We start from the raw sequence: 23,745 nt of genomic DNA, 5'->3' as shown, positions 1-23,745 counted from the left end.
AATATCAACTTAACTAGCTCTTTGCTTCATTCACTTTATTCATTTTGGCTTCTAGATTCTGAGGTTTTAACTTTGTATTTAATTATTGATTTTGAATTGTTTAATGATAGGAAAAGACCTTGCTCAAATGCTCGTTTAGGATTAAACTTGGGTTTCATGCACTAATAAAATAACTTAAATCATCTGTGCCCTTTTGTAATGTCATCTTACAGTTGATTCACTGTTGTATAGAACAGAGAGGAAGACACTGGTAATACCCAATGGGGTTGCAAGTTAAAAGCATCAAAGTGTGCAAATTAAGAGGACAAAGATCATTACAAGGCAATAACTAGATTTTCAGATCAATAGGGGACTCAGTGGTGGTCTGGAAAGGCAGGGCTTGTAAAATGTGATTGCAATATCCCAAGTGCTACCAACTGCCTACTAGATACATTTGGGTAACTTTCTCATGGTCTCTCTGGGCTAAACCACACCATTGCAGTATGCACTGACTTTTCTATTTATCTAATTAGTGTATGTCATGGTTTAACCTGTGCCTGCTCGTAAACCTGTATCTGTATCATGAGCCAAAACACAGCAGAGAAGACATGCTCAATGGCAATGCCCAAAGGAGCAGAAATGGCTATAAAAACGCTTTGCTTGCAGCATAGATGCCCATAAAATGACCACAGGAGACACAGGGGAAGTGGGAGTTTTTTAGCTTTCCCCTAAAGCAATCTACATGTGTTTCTAGTTATTGTGGCTGTGTGAGACACTTAGCAATTACCAATCTCTTATCCCCCCACCCCCATTAGGATAAAGCACCAAAGGTATCCTTTGAGACTGCTAGTTTACTGAGACACTAAAGAAAAAGTATGTTTCCCCAGTTTGACTAATTATTAAATACTAACTCCATGGAATACAATGTCCAAAAAATAATAATTTTTTAAAAACTGACCTGACTTGATGATGATGTCTTTAAAATTTCAAACCAATTTTTTAGCATTAAAATAAAACATTCATATAGCAAAACAAAAAGTTTCACAAAAGAGTGGAGAATGGAAAGTAAAAGTCAGCTTCCACTTTTAGTCCTGCTTCCCAGAGGTAACCACTTATATTTGCTTCTCTTCCTTTCCCTCCCCTTTCCCCCTACGGGTTATTATTATAACCTTAAGTAATGTGCTTAAGCTTTTATCATCTGACTATTTAACATCTATTTATTCAGTTATTATTTACTCTTAGCCTTTCATTATGGAAATTTTCAAGCACATACAAAAGTGGAGCTCAATTAATTTTAGCGGTGGATATATTACTAAGGGAATGGACAAGACTTTGGTGGGGTGTCACGCGGCAGCTCCTTGGGACGGGCTCCCGCCTTTGATTTGAGAACTATGGCTCCCCTGAGGATCCTTTTCTCCTCACTGGAAGCCCAGGCCCATAAAACACACTGGGATCCTCTCAGGGCCAGAAATCCTTCCAGATTGGAAGCAACAATATTTGTTGCTTTAAATGAATATCTCAAGTCATGGGCCGCACTGATCACCTCCCAACTGGGACACTTCAGCAGGCATTTCAGCTGTCTTTAGGGGGAAACCTAGCTCCCCTGAATGTTCTAACCTCATAGAAATAAAATACAAAATATAAACATTGATCTCCTATGTTTGAGGAGATAAAAAAGTGGAAGTCAGGATAGCCAAGCAGTGCTCTTGGACAAAATGAATTTGAGTGAAAAACTTCTTACCTAATGTTGTTGTTATTGCTGTGTGTGTGTGTTTTTTGTTTGTTTGTTTGTTTGTTTTGTTTTTTGCTGGTTCCTAAGTCTACATCTTCTCTGGCAGGAATTTGCAGGAGAAGGTCTTCGAACCTTGGCTATCGCATACAGAGATCTGGATGACAAGTACTTTAAAGAGTGGTATAAAATGCTTGAAGATGCAAATACTGCCACAGACAAGAGGGATGAACGGATAGCTGGGCTGTATGAAGAAATTGAAAAAGATTTGATGGTATGAGTTTAGAAGCATGATGGTTTGTGTTTACAGAAAGGATAGTATGTGTTTAGAGATCTAGCACAGGAATAAGCCATTGGCTAAATCATCTTGCACACAGCAGATGTTACTCTTTTAAACATTGAATCATGTTTTATTTGTTGGCTTTGGGTTTGCCATGTATGGTCTTATAGAGCCTAGAGGTTTATTTCTATTAGTAGCTTAGGCAATTGGAAGTCCCCTAAGAGTAGAAAACAGTAGGCTCCCTATTCTTGGTTAATCTCTTCTGCATCCTTGATGTTATGGTTTTTTTTTTTTTTTTTTTTTTTTTTTCTCTCTCTGCTTTATGACTTAACTTTTCAGAGCAGGGAAACTTGCTGTGAAGAACGGGCTATAGCCCTAAACCATCCTAAACCCGTGCAATTCTGATGACATCTGTGCTATCCAGAGCGTGCTCTAGCCTAGGAACCATTCTTCCCTGGGGCACTGGAGGCTAGGAAGCTCAGCCATTGCGAGGTACTAGGGAGCATGCTTTTTTCATCTTTGGATGAAAAATCACACAAGAAACTTCACTTTTTAGTTTATGGCATCTGCTGGTTTGTTAATGTAGGAGATTACTAGTTTTTTGTGATCAGCTTCCTTTTTGTGAAAGCTTTCCATTGGACTCCTCCATAGTTGATATTAAATGGGGAAGCAGCTGGGAAGTTAAGTCCTTAGAGGCTCAAATGGCTTCTGATCATTTATGCTAACAGGTTATCTAAGCCTATCAGTCTCCCATGTAAATTCTAACTCCCAGAATCTCTGCTATTAAGTTGGCTTGATCTGAGAATTTCCCAACCCACATTTGTACATAATAGGATGCTTGCTATATCAATCTACTGTCTTCAATTCTTGTTCTTTGACCTCCAAACTCTGTGATTGAAAGGCACAGGTGGTATGGATCGTGTTTGCATGTGCTAACATAACCTATTCTCTATTTTCCGATAAAGCTACTAGGTGCCACTGCTATAGAAGATAAGTTGCAAGAGGGTGTTACTGAAACAATTACAAGTTTATCACTAGCCAATATTAAGATCTGGGTCCTAACAGGAGACAAACAAGGTAATTTGAAAATGCATGATGATGATGTTTTGCAAAAGCGGGAGATGACTTCTATGATAAAATTTTAATTAACCAGAAAGCTTAGTTAATTAGATATTTGTCCAGAAAAAATTGAAATAGAAAAAAAGAAAGTTAATATATTGCAAAAATCTACTACTTAAACACAAACAAAACCAAACTAACAAAATACCTTTCATAATATATCCTGGGGTTAGTTGAGTTTCAGTCCAATTGTCTCTGGAATATAATGTTACATCTGTAGGCAACAATGATATTAAAAATGTTTAACAATTGGTTTTTATGAGCACTGTACCCAGTCAGGACAGATACTGGCACAGAGCTGAAGAAGGGTATTAGAGACCTCAGTTACTCCCTTAGTTGCTTGATGGTAGGGAGTTTGGGGGGAATCTTAGGGGAGGGATCAGGGTGATGAGCAGGCTTTGGAGAGTCTAAGGGAAGCAGCTGTTTATCAATTGTTTATAGACATATTTTGGTTTTTTCAACAACCACCACAGCTGTACCAGTGCAACCTGGCTGAATTCCAGGACTGCCTATGCAATGGTGGCAGTGAGCATGGACCCACTTTCAGGCAAGACAAAATGCCAAGTCATCAAAGAGTCATTATGTTCAAAATACTGTTTCCTAAGAAAGAAAAAGGGATCAATATATTTTGGATCTATTGTTAACAGTAATAGTTAAAACAAAAATGATTTTATGCTTGCCTATCAGGAAACTGAAAATATTCAATCAACTGGCACACACCTATTTTTAAAATTCTATCTACTTGTTGGGTATTTTTTTTAGAGAATTAGGGGATTTGTAGATGTGATAAATCAATTCTCTATGTCTTCATTTAAATCACTGATCACAAAAAATAAACAGTAGAGAGTGGAGCCCTCAGGTATATTATTAGAGACTCCCTAGAGTTTGATGTTGATCAGTAGGTACAGCTGCTCAGTTATTACAAATATCCATGAGTTTATTATAATTTAACTTCAATTTCTGTGGTTTATACAAAGAATATGTTGAGATTTTGAAAATTGCCTTCCTGGATTTAGGACATAATTAATGATTCCATAGAATTAGCTAGAATCTAATGATTCTATAGAGTTAGGTAGAATCAAATGACCCTATTAAAAGATGGAAAGAGTTACCTAATTATCCCAGGCTCCATTTCTATAAAATTAGAGGAAAAACTGCACAACATCATCCAATTCTCCAGTTGTTTAGTAGAGCAGTTGCGGGTGGTTTTCGAGATAATAGTCAAATTTCAAGTTTCTATCCATTTAATGGGAAAACGACAGTGTTGTATGTGGGAGAACTATACAAATTTTATACAAGCATTTTTGTTGTTCAGCTGAACATATTATGAGTTTTTTCTTCAATTTCTCTACCATAAAATACTAGTTTAGTATTTTAGTCTCCAAAGGCAGTATTTGAGACTTCTGGCCCAAAGTTTTACATTTGTATATGTCACTTTATCACAAGATCTTAGGGTATTTTCATGAGTACTAATTTGGAAATCAAAAAATTTTTAAAAATCTAGATAAGAAGGCTGAGGATTCAGGGATGTTGCTACTTCTCCACGGGTTTAGCAAGTGGAGAATTTGATCATGGAATCCAGGTCTTTGAATTTCTTTCTGTGTTGCTTGTATTTTATCAACAATCTTGCTCTCTCTGACATTAAGGGGGCCTATAGGCTATAAAGCTGTGGCCCCAAAACTGTTATGAAAAAATATATTTATGTTATTAAGTAATATCTTAACTGAGATGGGTTTTATTTTACAACAGAAACTGCTATAAACATTGGTTATGCCTGCAACATGCTGACTGATGACATGAATGATGTGTTCGTAATAGCAGGCAATACTGCAGTAGAAGTGAGAGAAGAACTCAGGTAAGTGTTGAAGGAAGGAAGAAAGGAAGGAAGGGTGGGAGGGAAGAAAAGATCAGATAGATAAGAAAGTAAAAGGTATGCTATAGTTTTCTGTGGTTCTAACTTAGTACAGAGCTCTTTCTGCATGTTTCCTAAACTACCATTCATTTTGGTGACAAACTAAGAAAAGTTTGATGTCAATGGTGAATCATTGCCTTCAGGTTTCCAGCATTTCTTGAGTATTTTTAGAAAAGAATTTCAAATCATTTACATTGAGTTCCTTTAAAATTGTGCATTGGTTAGTACCTGTTAGCTCTCAGGTGGTGATGAGTGATCAGCATCACTGAGGGCACTTGTTAAAAATACCAATTCCCCAGCTTCAACCTGACCCACAAATGAAGAATCTCTAAGGACTGGAGCATGGCAATTTGTATTTAATAAGCACCTAAATGAAACTTGCGATCAGATAAGTTTGGAAAACAAAAAGTAGAGTCGAGTCTTTCAGCATTAAACAAAGTAGGTATTTTGACATAGTTACTACTGAACCCAGATATATACTGCTTTTGAGAAATAAAATACTTCAAAATTTGTGTAACTACTAAATAGTACCAGAAAATATGTAATTGCTGAAATTAGAGGTAACAGTGGACAGACATTAAATTTTGAGAAATAGTATTTCTTAATATCTACCAATTTATTTTATCTCTTTTTTTGTTACTTCAGTTGGGTAAGAACATTGAAAAATCTGCATTATTTTGGCAGAACTTTTAAAAATGCTGTCCTATAGCAATTTTTGGCTGCTGCTGTTTGTGGTAGCTTCTCTAAGCTCAACCCTCTTTGGGTCTGGCCAAGCAGATGAATGACTTAGAGGAAAATTGCTTGCTGCTTGCTCCACTCTAGAGGGGGCTAACCTTCCTCAACACACAACAGAGCACTGTGGCTTCCTTAATATGTCTCCATCGTTAAATTTTGTTCCCGAACCTTGAAAAGAAAGGAAGTCTTAAACAGCAACATCACCAACTGATAGTATTTGCAGAACAAATCTCCCAACTCTGTCTTCTCTAGAGTAGAAACTGCTATATCATGCTGGTGAGAGTTTATGACTGGAGACTGTATACGTCTTTGCCAAATAAAAATTGAGAAATCTAATTAATTGTTGCTGATATCATTTAATGATTATTTATATAATTTTAATGATAGACTCTATTGGGGAAATAATAATTTGTTTAATAATCAATGAAAATGTTTTATTTTTAGAAAATTTTTTTCTTTAAATGACCTTTGGTTTTGGGGGAATTTGACTGTTGCTGAAAGAATATAGATGCAAGCAGATTTAGATTTTAATGAGCCTATTGCTAAATGTTTTGAGACGGTGCCTGGAACAGTACTGTAAGCAGTATACACGTATTACCTCATCTCATTCTCGAGCAACCCAATGGTAGGCATTCCCGTTCCTGCTCCAGACTAGGAAGCTGAAGTACATAGAGGGTACGTAATCTGCCTGAACTAGTCCATGGTTCAGCTGCATTTGAATCCAGGCAGCTTGGCCCCCACAGCCTGTGCATCTGATCACTTGCCATGTATTTCCCCAAGCGCACCTTAGATGTATTCTTACTTCCTTTAAATAATTAATCTAAAAAATATAGTTGTTGAGGCATCTCACTGCTTCACTCAAGGGAATGATCAGATACCAGATTAGCAACTACAGTCAAAATAAATTTCTAGGGGACAGCAGACGTTAGAAAAAGAGCATGGATTTCCCATCAGCTGGATTCAAGTTAGAATCTCAGCTTCAGGCTCACTGGCTGGCTGGGGAGACTTTTAATGGATGTAACCTCTCTCTGCTTGGTTTCCCCATTTGTAAAATGGGGATGCAAATATCTACCGTATAGATTGTTTTATTTGAAGGATGAAATGAGAGAAAAACTGAAAGCTTTATGACTGTTCTATGAGCTTCCTTCTTGCCTTCCTCATTTCCCTCTCTACTTCCTCCCTTTCCCTACCTTTGTCCCTTCAGCCATTGATCCCAGTCTTCCCGTGAACAAGGACTACTTTTATTAATATTTCCCCAATAAGGGCAAAGAGTCTTGGACAGTGGGGGAGGAAAAAGTGGGACGAAATTGACAGCTTTTTGGAGGTAGAATGAATAGGGCTTCGAATCTGATTGGACATGAAGAGAAGTAAAAGGAGACTTTGTCATTGCTAGCTTGTCTGACTTTCACAGCCCAAAATACACTCAGGCGTGCAAGGACAGAAACTCATTACATAGTTTCTAAAACTGAACTTGAACTCTTTTCTGCCTGATGACAGAGCAATTAAACCAGGCACTTTCGGTTAAATTTAGCTGAAGTCTTCGGAGATGCACAGTTGCCTCACCTGTCACTGCTCATCAGCGTCTACCCTGCTGGCATCAAGCACTTCCCACGTCTGTGTCCCCGTCTGCTCTCTGCTGTCTTTTGGTTGTTGGCTTTCCCTCTCTTCTGACTTCCACACTCTAGTGGGAAACATGGAAAGTGTGGCTGCTCTTCCTCACCTCTCTGTGTCCGAGAAGATGTGTGTTCTCATGCAGCCACTTCAGTTCCCGACATCCCTTTACTCTGCTTTCCTTCGTGTCACTGAACCTCTGTGGAAAGTGGCAACTATTCCATACCCAGATCCCTGAGATACCCGAGGATTCCAAGACCCACAGTGTTCTTGCAGCCACTGCCAATCCAGCTGCAGGTCGGGACCCAGGCTGCTTTTAGCCACTCACCAGTGGCTAAGCCCCTCTTCAAAGCCTCTCTTCCCTAGGCTAGGATGGGAGATGGAGAATTGGTAGTTTCTTTCTACTCTGCTCCTTTTGGCAACATTTTATGCCTCAATTCCTTTAAGGATTAGTTTTTTGAGACTTGAAGAAACTTTTTTCTTTCTTTTCAAAAAGCCCAATTAGTGAAATTCTGGATGGCTAGAATTCAGAATGATGACACTGCTAGGAGTTTCAAGAGTCTATTTTGATGCTCAAAAAGCAAGAATTTGATTCTTCTTTTCCCCTCTCTGTATTTGGCTCTGTCAGATCCCCCTGAGGCAAGGCGCATTTCTAAGTAAATAGAGAGAGGTCACCTGTGGTCCAGGTGGTGGTTGGAGAAGGGGTGGTTGAGTTAGTATCTCAAGATTTTATCTAGCTAAATTTGGTTGACTAAATAGATGACATAATGATCATTATGTGGACGGAATCTGAAGAAATATGAATTATTTACATACTGTTTTGGGGAGTTTACATTGGTGGAAACTCTTCAGAGGGCAAATTAGCAATATATTTCAAAATTACATATATGTGTACTTTTGACTCAATGATTTTTACTTCTAGAAATTTCCTCTAAGTAAATAAGTGAACAAATGTATGAATTTGTACATAAGGAAATATTTACTGCTGCATTAATTATAATAATAGAAATTACAAATAGTTCGAATACCCAGCCATGAGGGATTTTTGTTAAATATTATGATATATATATGCAATGGAATATTATGCAGTCGTTAAAAACAATTATATATTTATTGACATTGGAAAATGTCCATGATATTTTTAAGTGAAAAATGAGATTGCAAAACATCATGCATCGTATGATCCCTTTCTTTCTGAAATAAAGTATATATGTGTATATATGTATAAAACACCACCTCCCTACCTACCAAGCTCTTTGAAACATGTACAGTGCTTCCCTCTCTGGGTGATAGAATTATGGATCATGTTTACTTTCTTCTTTATGGCTCTTTGTATTATCTGAAGTTGTAGTGGTGTTCATGTAATGCTTTTACAACTAGGAAAAAAGCTGAAAAATTATCTTCATTTTTTAATGGAAAGAAAAAATATTCAGAAGGAAAAAAATAATTTCCAGCTGGACTCAATATTTCAAAACCCTTGAGGCCACCTTGCTCAACTGACTGGCAGATAATCTTTATTTCAACCTTGACTTGCAGGTAACTCCATTCTTAAAGTCTCAGATAGAGAGGCAATGTATGATAGAAAATTCTATGTAAGTGGAATCAATATGTTTATAGGATACATTTCCTTAATATTAGGATTGGGTGGAAAAAGAGCATTCAAGAAAAGTTATTGCTTGAAGGTGCTCTCTATTCTCTTAATCTCTACCACTTACATCTAAATTCATAACTTTGGGGATGAAATATTGAAATCATAAATTTGTACCATTCCATTTTCTTATGTTATGCTCTTGAGTTCAGTGGGAGTTCATGGAAAAAAATGTGCATCAAAAGGATAGGACCTGAGTGATAGCAGCTATTGGAAGGGAATAACCTAAATGCTTATATTTAAATCTATCAAATGTGTTTAGATTATTACATAAACATGGACATGTAATTTTCATGCATATCATGCAGATGGCTTATTTCAAACTTAGTGTCATGAAACCATGTTAGACACTTTGAATCCTGGGTTAATTTTGCTGCCATACCTGCTTTTGTGTTACGTGCATGCCCAGAAAGCCACAATTAAACCCTGCTATGGTTTCTGAGATTACTGCATTGATTACATTTCACTGAGGAGATTACTGCATTGATTACATTTCACTGATACATATCTCTTCTGCCCAGAGGAAAACAGACTAAGAATGTAATTTTGCTTGGTCTGACAAGAGAACTCATTCCATATTTCATTTTGGTAGCATTAATGACATGTTTTATTGTTAGAAAAATTCATGTCCTCTAACTAAACCATGAAGTCACTCCACTGGTTCTGAGAAATATCCCAGTGATATACCTAGGAATTGCTGTTTCCTCTTTAATCAATAAAATATGCATTGGTAGTTTCTGAACACCTACTTGGTGAAAAGTTATTTGTTTGAGTGAGCAGGGTTCTCAGATGCAAATAGCTCAGGGCCAGTCACATGATCTGGGCCATCTCTAAGACATCAGGGAGTGGTGGGGCCTTTGGTGAAGGGAAACATCGTGGTGGCCATAAAATCAGGGATTCTTTACAATACTGTGCAGGACAAAAAAAATGCATCTTGGTCCTAATTCCTAACTTCTAGTCACCCAGGCAAAATGTTTTAGTAGATTAAATTTTTCTCATAAATCATAAAATTTAGCACTTAAGTAATCTTGGAGATCTTCTATTACACGCAGGTGAGCTGTTCAAGTTTTCATAGCTGATATCTATTTTGACAGGTCGAGGCACTAGTCAAACTGATTAACTGGTCACATTTCCCTAATTTCTAATTATGAAACTAGTTCAGGGGTTGAATGTCTTAAAGGTCTCTTAAATGGTTAGGAATGGAGCTGGGGCTTGAAATCACAATTTCAGGTACTCTCTCCCTTTCTCTACTGTTGACAGGGTAGTGCTGTCCCTTAACCATCCCTCTGGCATTATGTCTTAGTCCAGCCTAGAGGCAGCCTGTGGCTGACTGTGTGTGTCGATCAGTTTGGTGTGGTGGACCAAGAGCTAGGAATTTGGCTCTATCACTGACTAATCAAGTGGCTAGAGGTCAGGTAACTCAACTGTGGGCATATGAAATGTCAACCTTGCGCCTAAACCCAGGTCTTGAGGTTCCAAGCCCAAAGCTCTAGCTTTTGTATCGAAGTCCAAATTGTCTTCTTTTAAACATGGTGCTGTGGTTTCCGTCCATCTCCTAACAGATCCTTTCAATGTTTGAATACAGAGTGCCCTAAGAGGACTGACTGAATGACGCTTTTTCCCACCCTCTCTTTTCTTCTTTGTAGGTTGCATGCAAGCCAGCGCGGGCCTAACTGTGCTTTGCTGTGCTTGTGGTGGCATGGGGCTGTGAATGCCACAGTCGCCTCAACTATTAATGCATTTCTGCGTGCCAACATTGTAACGAACTGCCTTCATTACACAGCCTGGAGAAAACAGGCCCTCTTTTGTTTTCGCATTTGTTATTTGTAGTCTGTGGTTAAGCATGATGTGTTATGCCTGCAAAAATGTATAGTTCATAGTCATCGAAGGGACTCATGTGTAGCTTTTTCCTCCTCCTAATAAATTGTTTTTGTGAGAACCAGCTGGTGTTTGAAGAGCTATGTTCCAGGAAGCAAAAGAAATGACAGCTCTAGAGCATGGGCAAAGGTCTGAAAACGTGAGAGCCCAATCTGGCGAGGAGACGTTGGCCGCAGCAGAGAGAATGCAATGGGAATCTCAGCAGAGGCGGAAAAACTGTCCCTTTCTGCCTGGAAAAGGGTTCATGTGAGATGTTAGGAAGACAGTTTAGGGGGGAAAAAAAATCCTAAGTAAATAGAATTTCAGCCAATACTTTTATGAACTTCACCCTTCTTTGGAATGTTTTCATTCTCTGGGGGAAAAACAGAGATTGAGTCATTTATACAGCCAGTGAGAACTTTACTGAAAAGGAAACCTTGGGAGATGTTTTCCCTGTGGTGCTTTCTTAAGACCCAATTTATGAGCTCTGCAACATTGTCCGAGAAATGTCCATTTTTAAGGAACTTGTCCCCCTTGCTTTCTTCATTATATGAAACTGTAAATTTTCATGACTGTGGGGAGGATTCCCTGACATGGTTATCTGATGGAAAAGTCTGATCCTCCCGCTTATAAAAATGATTTCTCATGTCTGCTTTGCCTCCCTCTCCCCACTGTGATGCCCTAAATTTCACACGTAGCACTCCGACTTTATAAATCTTTTACTTTGATTCTGCAAACTGATTGCTAAATGTATGATATCATCCTTGGAGCCATATGACCTCTGGGTTCCTATTAAATAAATGCAGCATGTGATTTCGGTCCTGGACAGCAGAAGGGGATGTTGAGCCAGAGGATAAGGTGTTTTTTTTTTTTTCTTCTTGTTTTTTGACTTAGTATGTAAACAACTAATGTTACATTTTCAAATAATTAGAAAGCTGAGGGCTAAAATGGTTGTTTTGGTACAGCGGACATGCTCTCCTTTCAGAGGAGCCTTAGCATAAAACCATTTTAGTAGATGTTTTCTACACAGGACGAGCCTTTAGAGGACCATTTCATTTTGCCATAAGCCAAAACATTCACTTTCTTGTCTGTCACTTCCTCCGCATTTTCTCCTGGGCACTTGTAAATGCAAGTCGCGGGTAGTCTCTGCTTGTGGTTGAGGCTTCTGTAGTCATGTCAGCTTGCCCAATGTTACTTCAAAGCCTGTTACCCAAGCGTTCTTGGAGAGGAAATTTCCCTTCCATTAAAGACATCATCTCTCCATTTTGAAGAGAACAGTAAAATGCCACTTCTAAGGGTGCTCTGTCACCATATGATCTTCCTCTTGAACGGCAGAGATGCGTGGGATATGGGCAAGGTTGTTTTACAGCTACTGCTAATTAGATCTAGCACATTTGGAGGGGGTTTCCATTTGGACTGACCCTCTACACTTTGGTGTCTGTAGTTGCTTTCCCAGAAGATTTATTCTATTGTTTGATGTGATGAGTACAATTTTTGCTTAAAATGGTCTATCATAATGACTATGCCAATTCAGTAAATACCATCATTTGTTTTTATTGTCAGATTTTTAAAAAAACGTATTTCTCAGAGGACTGTTTTAAGCTAGATCATATCACATGGTACCTCCAATTGTTGAATTTATTTTATATATAGATGCCCTGGAATTCCTAGAAGATTTCATCAGTTGTCTTTAGTCTTTCACTTTCCATTATTTAAAAATATTGCATGCCAGATTGTGGTTCTTAAGTCCTTGAAGCTCAGACAACCTTACGTACCAAATCTGTCAACTATCCCCTAGTTCAAACCCAACTCAAGATGGTGGTTTAGCTTTTAGGTAATTTGAAACGTTTAAGATGATTCTGTTTTCATTATGTTTACCCTCCTGCATCCTGGACTTGGAAATTTGCTATGGTATTCCCATCACAAAGAATTATCCAGTTTGCTTACTGAAACTGGATCTTATGCCATAGTCTGTCTGAACAGTGATGAAATGAATTTACCTCTAGGGCAGTCTCTTGTTAGAGTTAATAGGTATGCTCTGTATAGTTTGTTATGATTTGCTTTTCCCCCCCTCTCTCTTTTAAGGAAAGCAAAGGAAATTTTGTTTGGACAAAATAGAAGTTTTTCCAATGGCCATGCAGTTTGTGAAAAAAAGCAGCAGCTGGAGCTGGACTCGGTTGTAGAAGAAACAGTCACAGGAGATTATGCCTTAATCATAAATGGCCACAGTTTGGTGAGTTTGCTTAAGGCTTTTGTCCTTTCTTTTCTTCGCCCAGTAATCGTCTCTTTTGTGCAATCATAATGAGACCTCCTGTTGTGTTTTCCAAACAAATGACACTATTAGACACAGGGCATATGCAATGGTTTTCTGTTTGCAAAGGGGAACTTCTAATATATATTTCATATATTATTGTGAGAACCACCACAGTGAAGGGGAGGCTCCGAAGAAATACTGAATTTTTGGACTATCAGTCTTATCTAAATGACTGTATACCACTTAGCAGTATTATATAAGTGCTTTTCTAAAGGGAAGTGTCACATCTCACAGTTATTTAATTAAAATAATGCAACTGGAAGGATGTATTGTAATTATTGCTCTTGCTAATGTTTGTGATTTGCAGAGCACAACCTGACCTTCATATAATTACTATACCAAATTATTGCCATTAAGATACCCCTGGTGGTTTTTGTAAATAGCAGCATTTTACGGGACTGCCAAACAATTTGCTTTGATTAGGAAATCTGGTTCTTGTCGTAATAGAATAAACTTGCATTGTACTTTTAATGTAGTTCAGGTTCCAAATCTTGAACAAGTATCAAAATGCTCTTCTGAGTTTCTAATTTAGAATACAAAAGCTCCAATTGCACTCCAGTGAAAATATCACTTACATGCACAAACAGCTAATCTCACATCTTTCTCTGTCTTTGATGATCATTTTTCACTTTGGAGTTTGGAAAATAAATGTATCTTCTTGTAGACAATTTCTTAGAGGACAAAAGGAGTTGGATATGAGATATCGTGTTTTCCCCCTTGTGATCAGCTGTCTGTTAGCTCTTAGTGCTTAGAGCATTATCCAGCTGGACTCCAGACGTAATGATGTGTTGCCTTCTACACCATGGAAAGTTACAGAGCTCAGTTGCAGGCCAAGCTCAGCTGAAAGTTTGTCCACATGACACGAACTTCTCCCTTGCACAGATGAACAGCAACTGAAAATTATAAGCCTGTTGGCTGGGGCTTGGTGCTGGTGGCCTCCAAGCTGAATTGCCCAGGGGCCACAATATGGAAAGGGTCCCTAGTGAGTTGTGCTTTGACTTCCTCTGAGGCTCAAAGAAGCCAGTGTGTGGTGGAGTTAGAGTACTCAGGGGATAGTTTATACTATTCTCTCTCCATCTCTAAATGTGTTGAGAGAAGGAGCTAAGATAGATGCTCTTCAAGAACCCCTTCGGCTTCAAAGCCCGAAGCTTATGAAACCATGAAATGTCATTTTTCATTTAAGGAGAATTGACCATGTTTTTGCTAGTATGGTCAGAAGCTTTCTTTGTTTTTGTTTTTAAAATCATGATTCCAATTTGCTCAAATCCTGATGCTTTGCAGAATGTAATCAGGCACCTTTCTTTTCCCCTCAGAGTCTGAGCCTAGTTTTTTACTTGTTGATAATAAAAAAGAAAGAAAGAAAAGGGGACCATTCTGGGCAAGAGAGCCAGTTACATACTTTCTCTTTCAGAAAAGGTGGTATTTGAGGATGCTAACTCACAATTTCCCCTAGGAATTATAGGCTTAGACATGAGAATTTTCTACACCAGAGTTATGTTTGGATGTTCATTTACCTATCCATCCGTTCATATCATTAGCATTTATTATGAATGCCCAGGTCACAGTGCTAGAGTCTGAGGATCAGGATGTCAATAGAACATGGTCCTTGTTTTAAGGATTGCTGTCTGCTGGGTGAGATAATCACAGAGTAGTGTGATAAATACTATTGAAGAGGAATGAACACAATGCTTTGAGAGCATAGAAGGAGACACATTTAGTTGTGGGAAAATCTGAGAAGACTTCTTGGAGGAAGTGATGTTTTCAAGTAGAGGTGACAACAAGTATAAAGGCACAGAGGCCAGAAAGAACCTATGAAATCATGGGAAACAAGCAATTTGGCATGATAGGAGTCAAGTGTAGACTTAAAGGTGAAAAAGAATGTAGGGGCCAGAGTGTGATGGGCTATGAATGTCTTGCAACAGGTTTACTCAAAGACACTAATGACTCAAAGTTTAAGTGGATTCCTGTTTCCTGTTAATGTGTTTACCAAAGAATGTACAGTGAAACATTTGCTAGAAAACATTTGCACAGTTAATGAGAAGGGACTATACTCTCTTTTTCACTAATTTCTTGGCATATCTAAAGGTGCTTATGTATTTGGATAGCCTCAAGGGTAGAGGAGTTGGAGAAGCCTGTCTGAGACACAGGTTGCATTCTACCCTGTTGCACAGGCCTCTCTTGGCTTCAATCCCTATGCTCTTTCAGGGCTAATCTCCAGATCATCTGCTTCTCATCTTGCCCGCACAACCACAACAACAAACACTAACTGTACAAAACAGCAATGCAAAGGAAACAAAAAGCCTCTCACTTAGAACAAACAAATCACCGTCATTTGTAGTTCATTCTAAACTTGGTGAGATGGTTGATAGGTTCTGTCTTTTGCTTTCACTAATTTTTGTGGTTTCTAGAACTTTTCCAGCATTTAACTCTCCCTCTCCAGGGCAGCACAATAAAGTGTCAAGGAGGACCCACAAAGGGCAGTGTCTTTTCTTTTAATTTTAAAATTCCTCGGCACTTAATGGGAGTTCAATACCCATTGCTTTAGTTTTTGTTGCTTGTGTAACCCTGAATCAACAATGACTGGAGGTGAATGAAGTGCTTGAGAAAAGAAGTCAGTTGAGAAACAAGACATTTGCTTCTCAAATTACGACTCTCATCGGTTGTTTCCTGTTCTTTTTCTGGATTTTTTTCTTTAATAATACAGGCCCATGCACTGGAGAGTGATGTCAAGAATGATCTCCTAGAACTCGCCTGCATGTGTAAGACGGTGATTTGCTGCAGAGTCACACCACTCCAGAAAGCCCAAGTAGTAGAGCTGGTGAAGAAGCACAGAAATGCTGTCACTTTGGCCATTGGTGATGGAGCCAATGACGTCAGCATGATTAAAAGTAAGAGGATACTCGTTCACTGGGGCATGCTGCATACATGGAATCCTCAGTGCCAGCATCTGGCAATGTGTAATCTCTAGATTGCATTAAAATTTAATTTTACCAGTCATTTTAAATGGATGATACTTTCTGGGTCCAATGCTTCCACCCTTATTAGCATTCATAACAACATCTCTTTGTCTTTAATTAAATCATTTGTGTATTTTTAGGATAGAAAAGGGCATTGGTCACCTTATACTGTTTGGGGAAGTAAATAGCCGTAGCATAGAGGAAAGAACAACAGACCCTTATTTGTCATGTGACTTTAACCCCAAATTGGCCACTTAAGTTGTAAAACCTTGTGTAATTTACTGAACTTTTCTGAGCCTGATTTTCTCTTTTGCAAAACTAGGATATATACCTAACTATCATGAGTGTTTCATGAGATAATATATGTGAAAAATTATGATTGGAATGACTGTAATTTTCTATAAATAAATGACATAAAAGCAGAATGACAGGTTCCCCAAAGAGCTTGTGTCCTTGTTTTGGGAATGAAAGTGTTCCTTTTTTCCTTTGTAGGTGCTCACATTGGCGTTGGCATCAGCGGCCAGGAAGGTCTGCAAGCAGTCTTAGCCAGTGACTATTCATTTGCACAGTTTAGATATCTCCAAAGACTTCTCCTTGTTCATGGAAGGTGGTCCTATTTCCGAATGTGCAAATTCTTGTGCTATTTCTTCTATAAGAATTTTGCATTTACACTTGTGCACTTCTGGTTTGGTTTCTTCTGTGGTTTCTCAGCCCAGGTTGGTAAAAAACATGTTTCTTTCTTTTATAAGATGCCCTGAATTACAAATGACTCTTCTTCACAGCTCTTTACTAATAAATAGCATTTTTACATGTCTGATATAGTGACAGTATTGCAATTATATAATTGATAGTTGACCCCAAGAAGAGTACATATTTAGCTCAAATTTAAGTTATGTCTTTTCTTATTTCCATAAAAACCAATGAATACTTCTTCCTGTGCATCTTTTTAGTTGTTATTGAAATGTTTTGGTGTGATGACAGGTAAGCTTGATGTAGAGTTTTAATTCAGAACAGAAATCTGAGAAACACTAACAAGAAATGTTGAGGAAGAAAGAAATTACTGGGAAGATGGTCACTTACCCAACACATAATGTATATGGCCTGAGAGTAAATGTGTTTTAAATCAAGGAGAAATAATTGATACTCTGACATGAAAGCTATTTTGACAGCAATACATCAGCTAAAAATTGATCTGTAGATAATATGGAGCAAGGAAGAAAAATTAGCAAATTCATAAATTAGGATTCTATTTTTATATCTATTAATATCCATTTTATAGGACAGTTATTTAACCCCATATCTTGGATATCAGAAAAGTTTTGACTCTAGGTATCAACTGCGAAATGTAAAACCTATAGCATTTAAACATACTTATGAACAAAAAATTTTTACTAAAAACTTCAATGTAGATATGGCATTAACATTTTGAGCAACAATAACAAAAGAAAAAGATTTTCCTTGAGAATGAAATGGTAACCATAACTCTTATAGAGATTTCTTCAATTGCTCTTCCCTCTTTTTGGATTTAATCAATTTGAGACTTTGGATTTAATGATACTCATGAAGCTAATTTTTTCAATCATTTTATTTCAAATAGATTGAGTATGAATTAAATCTTGGCATTTTATATTCTCTTAAATGTGCTAAGGGAGGGCACGGTGGCTCACACATATAATTCTAGCCCTTTGGCAGCCAAAGGTGGGACAATTGCTTAAGGCCAGGAGTTCGAGACCAGCCTGAGCAACACAGCAAGACTCTGTCTCCACAAAAAAAATAGAAAAATTAATCAGGCACGGTGGTGCGCACCTACAGTCCCAGCTACTGGGGAGGCTGAGGCAGGAGGCTCCCTTGAGCCCTGGAGTTTGAGGTTGCTGTGAGCTATTATGACGCCACTGCACTCTAGCCCAGGAGACAGAGAGAGACCCTGGCTTAAAAAAAAAAAAGAAAAGAAAAGAAAGGAAAAAAACTGCTGAGGGAGATTAGTGAATCCTTTTGGTAATGAAAATGTGTCTTGAACATTTTCCCCTAAAATGAGGCACACTGTACCCATTCCTAATTTTCTCTTTTTAGGATAACATGCCCAGAACTAAAAGCAGACTATGTTGATATTTTTGCCCTTGTTGGTACTCTCATGACAATTGAAGTAAAGCAGAGTCTTGATTTGAGCTACTCAGAAATAGAAGTTATCTTAGTGCCACTTCAGAGCAGGCATGGGGGTGGGGATAGTTACCTGCTCATAATTCCACCTTTGTCCAACAAAGACAGGCACAGGAATGTGGCTTGTGCCTTCCTACTCTGGTGACTTACCCTCCACATAAGATCAAAGCAAGACTATTTGCTCAGGGGTGTTTCTGGGAGATCTGATTTTCATATTTCAAAGGTTTAAGGCTGAAGAGTCACACAATTATGAAGGGATAGTGTAACCCTCATTTATACCTCTTAGGACACAGAGGAGTAGTTAATGACTTATATTTACAGACACATCAAGCTTGCGTGGGAAGGTTTACTGCCAAGTTGTCTTTGCTAGAACTGTGAAGTTGAAACTAATGTTCAGTGACTTCTAACCTCTACATTTAGATTATTTTCTGCTTTGCTTTTAGAATCTGATAAAATTGGTTAGAGTCAAATGTTAAGCAACTATATTTTTAATCCTTTCACCAGTATTTACATTTTAAAAGAGAACAGCAAGGGAGAACAATAATTGCTCCAAAGACGTGAGTATCTGTTGGTTGAACCCCGCTGCAAGTCACATCACCTGTCTCTGATTAGCGTTCTAAACTGTTTGATTTAACATAGCATGTTTCTTTTCTGTGTTCCTTTCTTCCTCTTCTTTGTTTTTTACACTGAAAACTCTAGTTCATTGCACAATCTTCATTTTGAATCCATGGCAGTCCTCACTGACCAACTGTATTCTTTCCTACACTGGTGAATTGGGCTGGACCAGTGGTTCTCAAGCCTCAGCGTGCCTGGGAATCACCTGCAGGATTGTTAAGGCTCAGCTCACTGGGCCCTGGACCTGGCGTTTCTGACTTAGTGGGTCTGAGGTAGAGGCTAAGAATTTGCATCTCTAACAAGTTCCCTGGAGTTGCTGATGTTGTGGGTCGGGGACTATACTTTGAGAACCTCTGGGCTGGAAAGTCTGGAAGAATATCCCAAGTTCTGCTTTCTTGAACCCGGAGCCCAGAGTGAAATCCAAGCTTCTGACTTTTTGCTTTGTCAACACTGGACCCTATTCATCTTCTGCAAGGCAGAGGGGCCAGTTAAGCAAACAGCTGATCCTCTTAAATTGAATTTTTCCAGAGGGTTTAAAATCCTCTCAGCCCTCTGCAAGCCACCGTCCCTGAGGTGTATTGTACCTGTATATACTAAGATAGGGCCAGGAGGAAAAGGGATGTCTGTTTCAGGGTAGAGGGTTGCCTCAGCCGGTCTGTTATGATCTTATCTGGCTTAACCATTCGCTCCTGGAGGAAAGGAAGTGCATCTAAACCGTCTGTACATCTGTAATGAAATCTTGAATGGTGCCTGGTGTAGAGAAGGCACGGTTGTTGGGTGTTTCTAAAGCCCTTTCTCCAGTCTGAGGCGAATGCCGCAAGGAGAGTCATTCCCACCTGCCCACAGTCACTCTCACACAATTGCCACTTACTCTACCTGCCCCAAGGGCCATCCCTGCAGGCTGTAGGTCTGGTCTGTGTAAATGTGTGCAGCCTGGCCAATACTGTGGCAAAGGAGCTCAGTCTTAAGATCTAAATGTGGTTATGACATTCAGAAGGCTGAATGATGTTTTTTCAGATGTATTAATATTAATGTTAATATGATATGATAGTTAATCGGGCCACAAGTGATACATGTCTTAATTATTTTTATATCACTTCATTCTAGGAAAGACATAAAGTGGATTTCCCAGGTTTTTGCCTGGCTCTTGGCTGATTTATATAGGGCAGGGCATATCTTCTTTAGGCAGAGGAGCAAACACCACATAAGACCAGTTGGGCTTCTGAGTAGGAGTCCTGGACTCCTAGGTATTTTGCCCCAGTTTCTATGATGATCTGATCAAATGGGGACCCAAGCTTATACTGGAGAGGGTCCTTTGGTGTCACTATTTAAGGCTTTCATTCATTTAATAAACATTCACTAAGCCCTTCCTATGTGTCATGCTGAGATGCCTCCTGGGACTGAAATCCTGGGTTAGGGAAGGGATAGCTGAGAGATGTGTTCTTGGCAGGCATAGCAGAGTGTGATCTCACAAATTTTTATTAGCTATTCATGTTGTGGGGGATTTAAGGTTCTATTTCCAGGCTTGTCAGAGAAGTAGACAGGCTTGTCAAGAGGGTGGCAAGTGGTAATTGATTGTCATCTGTCGGAGAGAAGAGTGCAGCCAGTCAGTGACAGTACCCACATAATGGCATCAATACTGTGGTGTCAGCTTCTTTGTAGAATCATAGTATTGTTGACAGCAACGAATAGGGATTAAAAACAAACTGTAGCTATAGCTATAAAAAGCACTTCCTATGTTTCAGGCATTGTTTAAATGTTTTACCTGTATTAGCTCAATACTTACAATAACTGTATCAAATAGGTTTTATAATCATGTTCTATATCAGCTTTGGAAAAAATAATTTAAAAAATTTTAATTGTGGTAAAAACTACACAATATAAAATTTACCAACTTAACCATTTTTAAGTGCACAGTTCAATAGTGTTAAGTATATTCACATTGTTGTGCAATAGATCTCCAGAAATTTTTCGTTCTTCACGACTGAAACTTCATATCCACTGAACGACAACTCCCCATTTCTACCTCACTGCCTCGGTTCCTGGAAACCGTCATCCTACTTTCTATTTCTATGAGTTTTGCTACTTGAGATACCTCATATAAGTGGAATTATATGGTATTTGTCCTTCTGTGACTGGTTTATTTCACTTAGCATAATGTCCTCAATGTTCATCCATGCCGTAGCATGTGACATGATTTCCCTTCTTTTCAAGGCTGAATAACATTCTGTTGTATGTATATACAACATTTTGTTTATCCAGTCATCCATCAGTGAACATTTGGGTTACTGTCACCTCTTGGTCTACATCAGCTTTTTGCTTGATATTTTCCAAACAATAATATTTGGGAATTCCACTCTTCAATAAATTATATTTTCTCCCGTGCCCACTTCCCTATCTTCTCTCCCAAAGCTTGAAACTTCACAATAGTCTATTAAAAGCTCTGACAAGTCCACATGTAAAGAAACTCTACCATATTTAACTGATTCCAAGATGCATACGTATTTTTTCATATTTGATAGAAATTGAGATGTGTCTTTACAATCAAAAGTATATCACGATAGCCCTTGGTCTGGATGGAAGTCACTTTTTCCAAGAGAACACTTGTGTGGCTTCTGCCAGTCCCCTGTGGGCGCTGCCAACCTAAGATCCCTTTCTCTTGTCAGGGATTTTTTGAATTCAGATTGCAAATTCCAGTGAATACCAGCTTGTAGTTCAAGTTTTCAGAAGCGATATTTTGTCTTTCCCTTTGGTTGGTGCAAGGCTAGCATAGGCAAGTTTCCTTCGTACAGTCCCTTTCTGCACGAAGATTTCTTTCTCCCTTACTCTCACACTGAGGATTTAGCCCTTTGTTGCTTTAGCTTTATGGAAATATTAGGTTCCCAATTTGGTCTAATCTTGGCATCAATAATGGTATTTCTTACAATCAGTGGTATTTTGGAGTCAATGAGATTTGGTATTATTACTTAAACTCGTTTGGCTTGGAGCTACGTTTTTTCCCACTTTGGGAAATTCTGGAATAGATGTTTCTACAGTAACCATTTCAAAGCCTGACATTGCCTTGCTATTTATCCTAGTTCCAATGTTTCGAAAGCAGCAATAAGTACAAAGGACAGAATTATGCTAAGAACACTGTCCCCATAGGAATTAGGCTATTTATGTTTCTCACTTTCAAAACTTCTATTTTCTTAATTTCTTGTCCAAGAGACAAAATAGCCCTGTTTTGTATCCCACAGTAGGGGTTTACATTTAAACTCCTGCAAAGTCTTTCCTACTATCCTCAATTTTTTTCAGATTAATAAAAATATTTATATGTGAATATATCTCAGCTTTTATACAACTGAGACCATATTCTTTTGTATCTTTCTTATTAAAAAGACACAGCTTATCACATTTAAGAAACCCCTCTTGATTTCATTCTTCAAAAATGTTATTTTCCTTAATGACATCCTGAAATAGGATTTATTATAAATTATTTAACTATTCTGATTTTTGGATATTTATGATGTTATCATTTTTAATTTAATAATTCCTTCCTCCCCATCTGTGAGTCACATGACATCATCAAATTGCTAGTAGGAATATTTTCTTGCCATCTTGGGAATAGAAGACAAAATAATGAATAGGACAAGTCCTTACCCACCTAGAACTAGTCATCTTATTGGGAAATAAATAAATAAATAAACAAGCCTAATAGAAATTTATAATTAAACATAATATGAGAGCATGGGGAAAGGAGAAATGAGTGAGGATCTGGGATGACTTCGGGGGCTCAATTAGTCTGCAAGTGAGTAAATGAATATTTTCAAAATTAAGTGGAGATCTGGAGGCCTGAGAGTCTAGCTAACTGCAGCGATTCAGGGGCTGGTTGGTGTGAAGGTGTGAGACTGTAGCGTAAAAGGAGGAAAATCCCTCTCCTTATACACTTTCCAACTGACTTGCAGTTAGCTGAAATCTCCTTCTAATTTCTAAAATTCTGTTTAACACCAACTCATTCAGAAATACCTTTTAAAAACCGAATGGCATTGAAGGGGGATCGTACTAAGCAGTACTGTGTACAGCCAGAAGCCTGTTCTAGAACAGGTGTCTCACCACTATCAGGATGGAGGCTCCGGTGTTTCTCAGCCCCACGCCACGTGTGAGTGGCCTGGCGTGTTAGTGGTACTGAAAACTGGCTACGAGGTCGATTCGGGTGTGGAATTGGGATTGGCAGGGATCACTGTGTCTTTTCCATTCCCTGTTTTTCACTGGAAGGGCCTGATTAGCAACAGGTTTAAACTGAAAAATGTTTTGGCTTTTCTTCTTAGCCCTGTTTTTCTAAGCAAAATATGCCGTAAACGAGGCAAGTGAAAAGAAAACAATATATTTCGGGGAACACTGTTCTACAGAGAATGAGAATTTTTGAATGGGGGCTATTTTCACAGTCATGCTCCCTCCCCACCCCCACCCCATCAAGATAATATTACTGGTTTTGGCCTCCAAAGCCCCGTGTTGGGTGATGAGGCTTTCTTAGCCCCTAAAGCCCATTAGATAGCTGCTCACTTCTAGTCTTTTAAGTAAAGTCGGCCATCTGAGGTTTTCCTACCCCCTGCCATTGCTCTCCTAAATTGCTTCAATAGAGTTGAAAGCTCCATGGTGAAATGGAGCCAGTAATAAAAACTCCAGGGTCGGGCAGATGCAGTAACAGCAGGCATCTCTTTAGAGGTCATTCCTGGGGAGGCCTAATCTTCAGTCATTTTCTCTGTCCAATCCTGGCAAAAGTGAGACTCACATACATTCTGCAACAAAGGACCTATAGTTTTTGAATGCTCAGTCATTTAACACTAATAAAC

The 23,745-nt window shown here is 38.5% G+C and overlaps 1 protein-coding gene across 6 annotated transcripts in view; it reads left to right on the top strand.

The window, feature by feature from the left end:
• The window catches only part of ATP8B4 (ATPase phospholipid transporting 8B4 (putative)), a 216,460-nt gene that overhangs the window by 158,735 nt on the left and 33,980 nt on the right, over window positions 1-23,745 (top strand). For all 6 annotated transcript variants that reach the window (XM_045528911.1, XM_045528919.1, XM_045528900.1 and 3 more), the window contains 6 exons: window positions 1,818-1,982; window positions 2,954-3,065; window positions 4,857-4,962; window positions 12,956-13,103; window positions 15,889-16,072; window positions 16,634-16,857. In XM_045528911.1, coding sequence (XP_045384867.1) covers window positions 1,818-1,982; window positions 2,954-3,065; window positions 4,857-4,962; window positions 12,956-13,103; window positions 15,889-16,072; window positions 16,634-16,857 — 939 coding nt within the window. The remainder of the gene's footprint in view (window positions 1-1,817; window positions 1,983-2,953; window positions 3,066-4,856; window positions 4,963-12,955; window positions 13,104-15,888; window positions 16,073-16,633; window positions 16,858-23,745) is intronic.

This window comes from Lemur catta, chromosome 1, assembly GCF_020740605.2.
Source record: "Lemur catta isolate mLemCat1 chromosome 1, mLemCat1.pri, whole genome shotgun sequence".
NCBI classification, from domain to species: Eukaryota; Metazoa; Chordata; class Mammalia; order Primates; family Lemuridae; genus Lemur; species Lemur catta.
This window is presented reverse-complemented; position numbering and strand designations above follow the sequence as displayed.